This window comes from Mus pahari, chromosome 2 (genome assembly GCF_900095145.1).
Source record: "Mus pahari chromosome 2, PAHARI_EIJ_v1.1, whole genome shotgun sequence".
Taxonomy (NCBI): Eukaryota; Metazoa; Chordata; class Mammalia; order Rodentia; family Muridae; genus Mus; species Mus pahari.
Window position 1 is genome coordinate 102,347,392 of NC_034591.1, and position 12,192 is coordinate 102,359,583.

Here is a 12,192-nt window from a genome sequence, read left to right on the forward strand (position 1 = left end):
CCTTCTTCCTACTAACCTAGTTCCTACTATGGTGTCAAAGCTATGCAAGCTCACCTGCTCTAGGAAACCTAGTGATTCCCTAAGCTAACCCTCTCCTGGGATGCCTTAGCACCTGACACCTGCAATAGTTATATAAGTTGGAAGCATCGGGCCCATAAATCAGCTAACCTGTCCTGGGGGAACCTCACAGATCCACTCACCCTATAGAGACTCCAGGCCTTCAGGCAAAGAATAGAAAGCAAAGCCACTTAGTCTTAGCCCCCCAGCACTCCTGGCACAGGCTCAGGATGACCTGTGCTCCTCAGGACAGGGCTGGTGTTTAGTCTCACAGACATAAAAGCTCATCAAGTGCCCACATGGGGAGCTTCACCTCACTGGGCCTTCACCTGTGCTCTTACCTGGAGTCTGCACTGGAGATGGTCTGAAAGCAGCTCGAAGGCCGCCTGTCTCAACAGCCACCCTCAGTGCACGGAGGTACCCTCAGCAAGCAGCTACAGTGCTAGGCTCTCAGCCTGAACCACCCCCACACTCATCTGAGAAATAGGGACAGTTCTATATGACCATCACTTCACATATACATATGAAATGAAACCAGTTCTGAAAAGAAACCCTGTAAGTGTGAGCATAAATCAAGGTTATACTGCAAGATGTAAGCCAGATGAGGACACCATCACAGGAAATGAGGAAACCATAGCCACCAGCTCCTACAGCCCCACCCACCACTGGGTGTCACCAGCAGGCCCTACTGCCTCCCTCACTGAATGCTCCTGGTCATCCACCTGGACTAGGCATGCCTTAGTTCTGGCACCAAACAGGTGCTTGCTCAGAGCCCTGCACATAGGAGCCAGCAGGCGCCTGAGCAGGCCGGGGGGCCTCAGAGGCCAGGGCTAGATCCTGAGCCACTGCCATCCTGAACCATTGCCCCTGCTGGGTCACTCTCACTGAGCCCTGATCCCAAGTCTCATCACCCTTGTCACCCTCCGTGACCATAGCCACAGAGGCATCAGCTGTCCACTCAGCTGCCCAGCCCAGAAAAACCAATGCCAAAGCAAGCCAGTGAGGGGCCTGCTGCAGCTGAAGAGCCTTTTCTAGGAGCTTTGGCTATGGAAAGCACTTGAAGACAGCTTCCTCTCCTCTCCTCTGAGCCTACCTTCAGCTTCCTGTCTAAGTCCAGACCTTCTGCCAGCTCTCTGTTAGCCCATCCTACCTGGACAAAAAATTGCTGTGGGCCCCACTACAACCTGCTAGCTGAAGAAGCATCTCCACTCTGTGGAGTCCCATCCCCCCAACCACAGCATCTTGGTACAACTGATGCAGCTCTCATTCCCATCTCCTGCCAGGGCACACTGACTCTCTCCAACCTCACTCCTCAACCCCTACCCTTCTCAGGTGCTGTTTCCCAAACCCCCAGCTTACAGGGCCACGCAGATGTCCCATGTATAAACAAAGTCAGAGCTGGTCCTACAGAAGTGCATGGCTTCAAAGCCTTCACCACCTGCCTCCAAATAGAGGAGACCCTTACCACGTGCCCTCAGCAAACATGAAGCTAGACGGTGAAATACTTCTACTCCCGGGTCACTTCCCCGCCCACTTTCCTCCTGGGAAGGGTTCTGGGTGGACGCTCACCTGCCGCTGGGCTGGGGCTCCTCAGCTGGTCGTGTCTCCAGGGGCAGAAGCACAAGCGGGGAGGCTGGGGTGGCTGCAGCGTGGTCTTCCCCATATGGTGTAGGGGAGCCCCCAGTGGGGGAGAGCTCAGGGGGACCAAGGGGTGAAGCTGACTCCTCGGGAGGTGAGGAAGAAGAGGTCAAGGGCCAGGCTATAGGCAGGGGAGGGCATGGAGGGCCTGGCACGCCATGGCGGTGGCTGGCCCAGGGTGGGAGAGGGGGAGGTGGGAAGGCAGGCTCTGGGGGTGTGGGCAACTCTTCTGGACCAGAATGGATAGAGGATTCCCTTGACCCTGGTGGTGATATGGATGGGAGGCTGGGGGGATCTTGGCTTTCCTGATATAAGAAGGGATTGGAGCTCTCTGCCTCCTCCTCCTCTTCCTCTCCCTCCTCCTGTTCCTTGGTCTGCATACCTGCCTGCTGGGAGGGCACTGAGAGAGGCCCAAACCCCTCTTCGACTAGCTCCTGGGTCTTGGTTTCAAAGCCCTCCTCTGTCTCTGAGGTCCCCAAGACCTTCTGACTCAGCAGAGTGGAGCTGATGGAGTTATGGGATCTGGGGACAGGCCCCTCAGGGCAGCTGGTGGGCCTAGGTGGACAGTCCCCAAACACAGGACCACTAGTTTCTCCTACTGGGTCTTCAAGTTCTGGCTCACCTATCAGGGATCCAGAGGACAGTCTATGTAATTCCTCCAACTCTGGATTTACCCACTCCTCCTTAGACTCTTGGGGACCAATAACCAATGCACTTGGGGTGCTATCTTCTTCTACCCCTGGTCCCCTGTTACTTAGCCCCCCTATAGCATTCTCTTCCTCCTCTTTGTCCTCCTCCTCCTCCTCCTCCTCCTCCACCTGAGAATTGGTGGGTGTGAAGAGGCGTGGTGGCTTGGGAGGTGGAGGGCCAAGCCATGGCCCCTCATCCAATCCCTGCCCTGGCTCTGGCTCCAGCCGCAATGTTGGGAGCCCTTCGCTCCCCATGGGGGGCACAGTATCTGGAGATTCAGGCTGCACCTGGGGAGAAAGCACCCCTTCGGATTCTCCCTTCATGACAGGTGCAGCGACCTCTGCTGTAGGAGAAATGGTGATCACATCCCAAGGCCAGGAATCCTCCACTGTGTTCAGCTCCTGGAAAAGCTGGCTTCCATCTTGGGGGGCCTCCTCATCCCGGCCTCCAGGAGTGTCATCTGAACCAGGAAATCTCTCCCACACACTGAGAACTTCTGGGGAGCTGAACAGAGATGCCCCACTATCTGCCGGACTCTGCCCCGCTCCCCCTTCTGCGGCAGGAAGCTCCCGGTCTGGTGTGGAGGCTGAGGCTTGCAGGTGCAACTGGGCTGCCCTGGAGGAGGGACCAGTCCCTGAAGACCCAAAGGGTCCTGGGTCAGACATACTTGTGCTTGGCTGGTCCAGTTCTGAGTCCACAGAAGCCTTGGTCTCTAGCCACATGCTGCTTCCTCCTCTTCCTCCCCCAGGCTCTCCCTGGGGCTCTGTCACTTTCACTGCCATGGTCCTAGGGCCTGGGTCTTGCAGCCCATCCTCCTCCAGTCCCATTCCTGCAGGGGCCAGGATCCCACTCCCGGCCTCTTGCTGCAGCCTGCCAGCAGCAAAGACGTTGAAGGTGTCGTCCCACTCAGGCAGGGCTTTCCCAGGGGAGGCCAGGGGGGCCAGGCTGGCCCTCGAGGCACTGGGGAGAGAGGGAGCAGGTGAAGGAGAATTTAGTGCTATGTTGGCTTTGAGATCCTCGAAGAAGGGGTTGCTCTGCAAGGAGTTGAGGAATGGGTTGGTGACCCCCAAGAATCCGGATGGGGTGGCTTCAAGGACAATGGTGGCAGCAGCGGCAGTGGCAGCGGCAGGGGAGGTGGCTGCAAAAAGGTTAGTGCTTAGCATGGGAGCAGCAGCGGGAGCAGGAGGGGGGGCCAGAGCCTGGGGGGAGCAGGGGTGAGGAGCAGCTGGGTCAGATTCTACCTGAGGAGACACGTCCAGGCTGTGGAGAAGACAAAACCATGAGCCTCCTGGTTAATGATGAGACTGGAAATATCCCGGCCAACTACCATCCCTACCCCAACTTCCACCAGGCCAGGTGCCACACCACCACGTGGGCTATATATGGAGTCACGTGACCCAGGGAACCAAATGAATTATGAGGCACCAAAAGGAAGGAGGCTGAGAGAGCTCATGGACAAAGACAGCAGCAAGGGAGCCTGGGTTGCAAACTGAAATAGACTACACTGAGCTCTTGCAGGAAGGGATAAGGACAAGACTGTCATCAGGCAGATGTCCAAGAGAGCTCAGCACAAGGGGAGGGGGCAGAATAACTGGCTAAGGAATTATTCTCCTACAGTAGATAGCACCCTCATCTTTCCCCTTGTGGGCCAGCCTATGGAGTGCATACATGCTGAGCTAAGCGCCTTTACTTCCCCGGGACACAGTAAGAGAAAAAAGCAAACCAAATACTCCAGTGTATGCAGACTGGAAGTGGCCTATGGTTGAGCTTGCTGTCAGACCCCAATGTTGGTGGCCTTATACCTGCCCTCCAGCAGGGTCCCTCCTCACAGGCAGCTTTTCAGTTCTCTAAGCTCCTGGGATCCCCTTACTTCACCTCTCCCGCCTAAATGAGAGCATCTGGGGAGGCTCTTCATATCCACCTTCCCCACCTAACCAGCAGCTTCACAGGAAGCACTGCTGGTGAGCCGCGGCAGGAGGGCAGGAGCCCGGAGCTCGCCACACTCTTCCAGGAACTCAAGGCCTAAACTAGACTAAGGTTGTACATGGTGCCTGGCAGGCAACAGGAAAGAGACCAGGTCAGCCAGAGGCTGAGGAGGCTCCAAAAACACTGGGGACCGAGGTCAGCTTCCCCAGCAGGACACAGCCAGATTCTCCTAAGGACTCAGCTTCCAAAGCTAACCACGGTGGCAGCGGGAGGAGCAGCCGCACAGAGCCGTCCTCACCACAGAGCCGTCCTCGCTGCAGAGCCATCCTGGACTACACCGCACACTCGCTGCCCAACCAAGAAAAGTAAAGGAGGCTGAGGCTTTAGTCGGTGTCATGTCTGCCCAACATGCATGAAGCTCTGGGTTCCATTCCCAGCAGTGCATTGACCAGCTGTGCCAGCACAAGCCCACAGTCCTAGGACTGGTTCAAGGTAACCGTCCAATGCATGGCAAGTTCAAAGGCAGCCTGTGATACATTGAGTTTACAAATAAATAAATAAATAAATAAATAAATAAATAAATAAGTAAGTAAAGGCTAGGTGTGGTAGCACACCTTTAACCAGCACTGGGAGGCGGAGGCAGGAGGATCTCTCTTGAATTGAGGGCAGGCTGGTCTACATAACAAGCTCCAGGGGCAGCCAGAGCTACATGGTGAGAGACCCTATCTCAGGTAATTTTTTAAAATCCAGCTTTCAAAGATTCTTAGGATCTTACTTCTCCCCTAAAATAGCCCCAGCTAATCTGGAGGGTAGAGTCTCAGTCTCTAGACTGAGCCCGCCCTAGACAAAGACAAAGAAAAGCAGGAGACACCGTTCTCATGTCCCACCTTCCCAAGTCCCACCTCTAGCTCCAACTCTCCCAGCTTTTGGTTCTGCTTCTACAAACAAAACAGGGGGAAGACACTGAAAAGGGAAGAACGCTGCCTAGGGAGTTATGCCACAGATGCCCTCCAGGTAGGTCCTAGGGCAGAGGCCCAGGCTGACCTCTGAGAGTTAGGGGAAGGAGAAGCCATACACTAACTACCACTAGGGTCAAAGCCCTGCCTGGAGCATCCATATCTCCCAAGCTGCACCCCAGAAAAGGGTCTGGGGCACTCTGAACTAGCCTCTCTTTATGCGTCTCATGAGCAGCCCTAGAGGCCCTGTCAGCATTGCTCGGCCCTACCTGACACCCCACATCCTCCCACCGGCACACACACACTCACCCTCAGGCTTGCAGCAATCCACTGCCAGTCAGACTTGAGGGAGAAGAGTACTAGAAAAGCTGACCAGGAGCTCCAGTCTCTGTCAGGAGGCTCCTCCCCACCATGATTCCCCAGAGATGCACAGAAACTGGTTGGTATGGAATCAGCAAAGGGCTCTCTCTTGAGGCCAGGGTTCTAGGCAGCAGGCCCAACAGGCTTCCTGGAGCTGGCAGGGTTTGCCGACATCCTCCTGCCTGTTCTCACCTTCAGAACCTCCCCGCAATCTTCACTGCCCTGCTCCATACCTAGCACATATTCTTTTGGCCGTGAACCTGGCCTTTAACACCTGCGCCCTCCAGCAACCAAGCACACGCTCTGCAGGCCAGCGGTGGGACACTCCTGACCCACCAGTGCACAAGGTCTCCTGTGCAGGTTGTGTCCTGAGAATGCCACTGTACCCTGGAGCCTACCCAGCCAGCCTGGCACAGCCTCCCCTCCCAAGCAGTAGGGACCAACATATGCTGTCTTATCTCTCTCAGGGCCAAATTCTGGAAGGAAAAGGGACAAGTTCAAGCAACTCTGTCCCTTCAACTATGAGAAGAAGCCTCATGGCCTGCAGGGCCATAAGGACAATCGGTTGAAGCTACCACTTAATGTGAAACACCAATTCACTGCAGTGTTTCTCCCCACCCTTTAACATTTTCTGAGATAGTGTCTCTCTGTGGAGCCCAGGCTGACCCCAAACTCACAGAAATCCTCTTCAGGACCTTCTGAGCACTGGGATCCCAGGCATATGCTGCCATTCCCAGTGGCCCTTAAAAACCATACCTTGGGGCCATCTCTGTAGAGAGCAGGATTCACTACTAGCTAGGGCTTCCATGGGCTGAGATGCAACACAGAGCTCTCTGTGTTCCAAACACTAGTCACAGAGGTGACAAGTGGCTCTATGAAAGTCACCCACCAGTCCTCAAAGGTTAAAGCCAGCCTTCAAGACACCACCTGTATACATTGTACCCTCTGGCCAGCCATCCCTCCTGAACTTGGAAGCTCCTGCCACCTCCTAAGATGTGCTCCAATTCCCAGAAAACATGTCCTGTGTTAACTCAAGTATAGGACACAGCCATGCCACAGCATGCCAAGGGCTCAGCAGGTCCTGTGGCCCAGATAAGGCTCAGTTCTGACTCCCCTCAGCCTCACATATGTAGATCAAGGGTAAGAGCCACATGTCGGTGGCATGTCAGTAGGGCCAGCAGAATCATCCTGCTAGCTACTGAATTCTACAACACTGTGGTGAGCCTCTCCACAGAGCACAAGTGCCACAGAGTCACTAGAGGGCGCTGCTGCTCTTACTCAAAACAACCTTTCAGGCTTTGTGACAGTAGCCCAGGGCACAGGGGCTCCTGTGGGCTGGCTGGCTCTCCCAGTGGGAGGTAGAGATCTTCCTCTAGCTGTAACTAGTTCTGACTCTAACCTGCAGGTGCTGCCCTGAGCTGCCTCATCTCTCAGCTTTCTCCCGGGAACACGAAGCAAGCATTCTCACCAACAACTCCGGGGCCAGCTTTTCCTCCTGCTTCAGGGAACCAAGGTCAGTGTGCTGCTGGGGCTCATAGTCTCTGAGGGTGACCCCTCTTACCCTACCTGGATGCTTGGCCAGGGCCTGGTGTCAAGCTGCCACCTACAGCCATCTGGGCCCAGGGCAGGAAATCAAGGTACCCCAGCCTATGACAGAATTCAAAATCAAATGAGGGCAGGACAGAAACCCCTCTTCCTTCTGTCCACCACGGACCCGAGTTACGGAATCAGAGAAGCACACGGAAACTGGTGGAAGGAAGCCAGAGCTTCGCGGCCATGCCTCTCTCCTCTGCTGGGAAACTGGCGTAGCATCCTCACAGCTGGGCCCAGCCTTCTCTAGACCCACTGAATGGGAGAGGGAGACTTGCTGAGGGGAGGAACAACGGGCTTCAAGACGCTGCCTGGGACTGCCACCAATCCTGGGCAGCAAGACAGATTTCTGTGACCTGCCCATGGAAACCCTCCTTAAGGCCCTGCCAAACAATACAGCAGCTACTCTGTCTGAGAAGGGGTCAGAAGCTATGACCAGGACCAAAGGAGAGGTCTAGGCATGGTGCCAACAACAGTGACCAGCATTCCCAGCAGAGTACCCCCGGGGTACCCTAGATCTTAGGGAGGGGAGAGTTTTACTTCAAGCGAGTTGCCATGGTCTCTGTCCTGGCTAGGAAACAACTAGGTGAGGAGGGAGGGTGCAGCAATCAATATTTAACTCCTGTCCCTCAAGGGGACAAGATCCCAGAGCCAGGTGGGTACTCAGAGGGTACCTAACTTCAGGGGAAAGTGCCTGAAGGGACAGTCCCCAGTCTCAAGGCTCCCTTACCTTGAGGTAAGAAAGCAGGAGACAGAGGTCAGGAGAGCAACAAGCCACTGTCTCCCCCTTCCTTTGTTCTACCGAAGCAAGCACCAGGGCCGGGCCCACCCTGACCCACAGGACCCTCGGGGCACGGTGCCCTTGCTACTTACCTGTGTCCTCAGGCACAGTGCAAGCCTTGGCTCAGAAAGACCAGATATCCCACTTAACCATGCAAAGCTAGAGCTCAGGCAGCCTGCTCCCTGCCCCTCCCAGCCCCAGGCCCCAGGGGCCAAACACCCAACCTCCTTCACACAGAGCAAAAAAAGTAGCCTTGCTGAACATGTACCTGGGCTTCTGAGTTGGTTCCTTGGATTCTCTCAGGCCAAACCAGCTACTCTTGGCCTTTTCCTCCCCGGTGGATGAATGGTGGGGGGAGGCTCCCAGGGACGGACTCCCTTTCTCCCCGACTGAGCCACGGCGCCCCAGCTCACTCCGACTCAGCCCTTGGTGGTGGTGGTGATGGAAGAGCCCCATTCGGGGCTTCCGCTCCTTTTCTGCTGCTACAGCCTCAGAGGAGGCCACCATGGGTGTGGCGACCTGGACTGGCTTCCCCTCAGGTAGCCGGGCCCCCTCCTCCTCTCCAGAGCAACTGGCCCCTTTGGCCTGCTTGCTCAGCTCCTCCTGTCCAGGCACTGCCTCTGAGCTGCTGGTGCCATGGCTGCCTCTGCCCCAAGAGTCATCCGAGGACCGAGACCCCTCCTCAGAGGACCGAGGTGGGACACTGTGTAAGAAGCTTGAGGGTGGAAAGGGGCCTGAGATGGAGCTGCGGTGCCGTAAGGGGGGCTGAGGTTCCTCATTGTACACGTGGCTCCCATTGACGCAGAGGGAAGAGCGGGAGGCACCATCAAGGTGGCCTTGGAGCTCAAGAAGGGCCCGGGGAGGAGCTGCTCGAAGCTGGCTGGCCTCGTCACTGTATGTCCTCTTGTGGGTAAGCAGCTTGGGGGACTGTATAGAGTCCCTACCTGGAAAGGAAATGTGACTGTCAGCACTTGGCAGAGGGGCCCTGTTTCCCTCCTTCCTTACCCCCAGCTGGGAAGAGCCCACCCTGTCCCCTTGCTCACCGGCTTCAGTGGACAGCCAGCTGCTGTGGCTTGGTGAGCGGGTGAGGAGCTCCGCCCCAGGTCCCTGGTAGACCAGGCTGCCACTAGTGGAAGACAAGGTGCTGTCAGAGCCCAGAGAGGTGTTGGACTGTGTGAGTGAGGACTTGCGTAGCTTGTTGCGGAGGAAGAAACCTTTGGCTTTGCCCACCTTGCCCAGGCTGCCTAACTCGGGGTCCTCCAGGGCGCTGCTTGGAAGAATCGCTGAGGCAGACTCCAGATCATACTTCTTCTTGCCCTTCACTCTGTCCTTGAGCTTGCTGAAGGGAGACCGTGGCTTGTCCTTCATGGAGAGATCAAACATGCTGGCGCTCAGGTTGTTTCGTGTGAACTGGATGGTCACCTGGATCTCACCACGCTCCTTCTCCTTCTTGCCTGGCTTGGAGTGTAGCTTGTACCACCTGGGAGAAGAAGCAGGGCAGAGCTCTGGTCACAGGCGCCTCAGAACCCCTCTTTACTCCCCAGGACAGCCACACCCACCATCACCGCCAGCGCTGGCACACGAGCCTGGGCTTTGGAAATACCAGTGTGGCCAAGAAGCTCTTAAGCTGATCTATGATGGAGAAAACTACATCCAGGGTAGGAAAGCGCCTCGGGTGCCACTGAGCAGGCAACAGTGACCAGGACACAATCCCTCCCAGCCAGTGCTTTTCCTTGAGCTCAGAGACCCCACAGTAACTCATCACCCCCTCCCAAAGGATGAGGCCAGGCCTGTTGAGAACTGCTCTGTTTCCAGGCCCTATTGAGGATTCACATTATCCAGTCCCAGCAGGTCTACTCTGAGCCACCAAAGAAGAGCCCACAGAGGCCCAGGACACTCCTGCATGTACACACAGTCCTCACAGATGCATTGACTCACCCTGAGTCCTGCCAAGAATGCTCTGAGGCGGAGGAGCAGACAGGCATGACTGAGACCTAAAGCAAGAGTATCGGGGAGGAGAAGGGCCTTCATCTGCTGCTCTCCATCCTGCCAGGTACTCCCAAGGGGCTCATTCCCTTGTTCTACAGATTGGAAGGTAAGGCTACTCAGAACAGCAGACAGGCAAGGACAAGGACATCCTTGTCCCATCACTCCAAAGCCCATTTTCCTTAGCTATACCCTCTCCAGGGAGTCACAGACACAACCCCCTACTCTGGCTATAATGGCTTCAGGTTTGAAGACCCCAGACTGGCCTTGAAATCACTATCTGAATGCAGTTTCCTGTGAACTCCACCACCCAGGTACTGGGATTACAGGTGTGCACCACCACACCCATCCGCTCTCAGAAAACTGAGTGCACTGTTGCCGTGCAAGGAAAACTGAGTGCACTGTTGCCGTGCAAGGAAAACTGAGTGCACTGTTGCTGTGCAAGGAAAACTGAGTGCACTGTTGCCGTGCAAGGAAAACTGAGTGCACTGTTGCTGTGCAAGGAAAACTGAGTGTACTGTTGCTGTGCAAGGAAAACTGAGTGCACTGTTGCCATGCAAGGAGTAGGTGGGCTTGTTGGGTTTGACCTGCCTGGGTGCAAACTGTGTCCACGGAAAAAAAGACTCTCAGAAACTTGTAGCATCTCTATTTGCAACAGCCCAGACTTGGAAGTTGCCAAGGTGCCCTTCACTAAGTGAGAACATAAACACACCAGTACAGGCAGTGGAACTGTATGCAATGATAAACAAGAATGAACTACAGAGACATAAAAAGACACAGGAAGATTTGTAAACATGCAAGAGAAAGAAGCCTATTCAATAAGGCTTCATGGACTCCACTGTATGACATTCAAGAAAAGACAAAACTATCAAGATAAGAGAAAGATCAGGACAGATCATGGCAGGCAGTGCACACCTGTATCTCACCACTGGGGATGCTGAGGCAGGAGGATCACTGAAAGCTTGAGATCAGCCTAGACTATTCGAGACACCCTCCCCCTTAAAAAAATCAAAGTGAAACAAAGAAAGAGATCAGTGGTTGGCAGGGGACTGAGGGAAGGAAAAGGAAGTGAGCGGGCAGAGCAGTTTTGTGAATGAGCAGGGAATTTTTATGGAGTGAGACTATCCGGATGATGTCATTGTGGTAAATAGGTGTCATTTTGTTTCAACACCTAAAGAATATGGAACATACAGAAAGAACCCTGATGTATAACCAATCATGGAGACAGCAAGATGGCCACAAATTTAGGGGCAGCCTGGGCTACACAGAGATCTATAAGCCAGCTAGGGATGACAACCTGAGACCCTGTCTCAAAAACTAAACAATAAAGACCTCTGATGCCTTGGTAGTCAGCCTCTCATCCATAAGAAACGTACCATATTGCTGCCAGATGTTAGCAACACACGACACTGGTGCTTGGGGGAAGTGTGTGTAGTGGTGGACAAAATTCAAACTTTAACTGACTTTCTCTAAATCCAAAAGTGAAACTGGTCTTTTAAAAAGCAAAGGAGGGCTGGTGAGATGACTCAGTGGGTAAGAGCACTCGACTGCTCTTCCGAAGGTCCGGAGTTCAAATCCCAGCAACAACATGGTGGCTCATAACCAACTGTAACAAGATTTGATGCCCTCTTCTGGAGTGTCTGAAGATAGCTACAGTGTACTTACATATAATAAATAAATAAATCTTAAAAAAAAAAAAAAGATCTATTTAAAAAGCAAAGGATTGGGGCAAGGGAGACAGCTCGGTTGTGAAGAGCACAAGCTGCTTTTGGAGTCCATCCACTCACAGGAGGTGGTCCACTAACCCCTGCAACTCCAGCTGTAAATAAGGCCCTCTTCTGGCCTGCACCAGCATTGCACTCACATGCACACGCAAAAAGGCTGACTTAGTGGTCCCATGGCAGTCGCTGTGAGACCATCTTACCTAGTATAAGCAGCTTCAATGGGAAAGAGTTGCTTTAGCTCATGGTGTGAGAGGCTTCCCTTCATGGTCCATGCCTCCCTCGATTCTGCATTCCTGGAGAGGCTGCAGGATCTCGTGGTGGAGGTTGCCCACCAGGGACAGACACCTGGCCTGGGGCATCTCCTCTGGGACCCAGCGGGATGGCTGGTGCCTCTCACTTCAGGACACTATTCCCTGGCTTTGGGAATCCTCTGGACAGAGTCCTCACAGGAATGCTTGAGTGTTTCACTGTCTCCCAGGTCCTT

At 54.5% G+C, this 12,192-nt stretch overlaps 1 protein-coding gene across 3 annotated transcripts in view; it reads right to left on the minus strand.

Annotated features, from left to right (window-relative positions):
- Rab11fip5 (RAB11 family interacting protein 5) overlaps positions 1 to 12,192 on the minus strand; it is a 39,959-nt gene that overhangs the window by 3,741 nt on the left and 24,026 nt on the right. The window contains exons 2-4 of one of the 3 annotated variants that reach the window (XM_029534911.1): positions 9,042 to 9,478; positions 8,267 to 8,942; positions 1,627 to 3,345 (exon numbers count right to left, since the gene is read on the minus strand). In XM_029534911.1, coding sequence (XP_029390771.1) covers positions 1,627 to 3,345; positions 8,267 to 8,942; positions 9,042 to 9,478 — 2,832 coding nt within the window. Of the gene's footprint in view, positions 1 to 1,626; positions 3,646 to 8,266; positions 8,943 to 9,041; positions 9,479 to 12,192 lie in introns of all 3 variants that reach the window. The other 2 variants (XM_021190336.2, XM_021190337.2) reach the window with 2 other exon arrangements.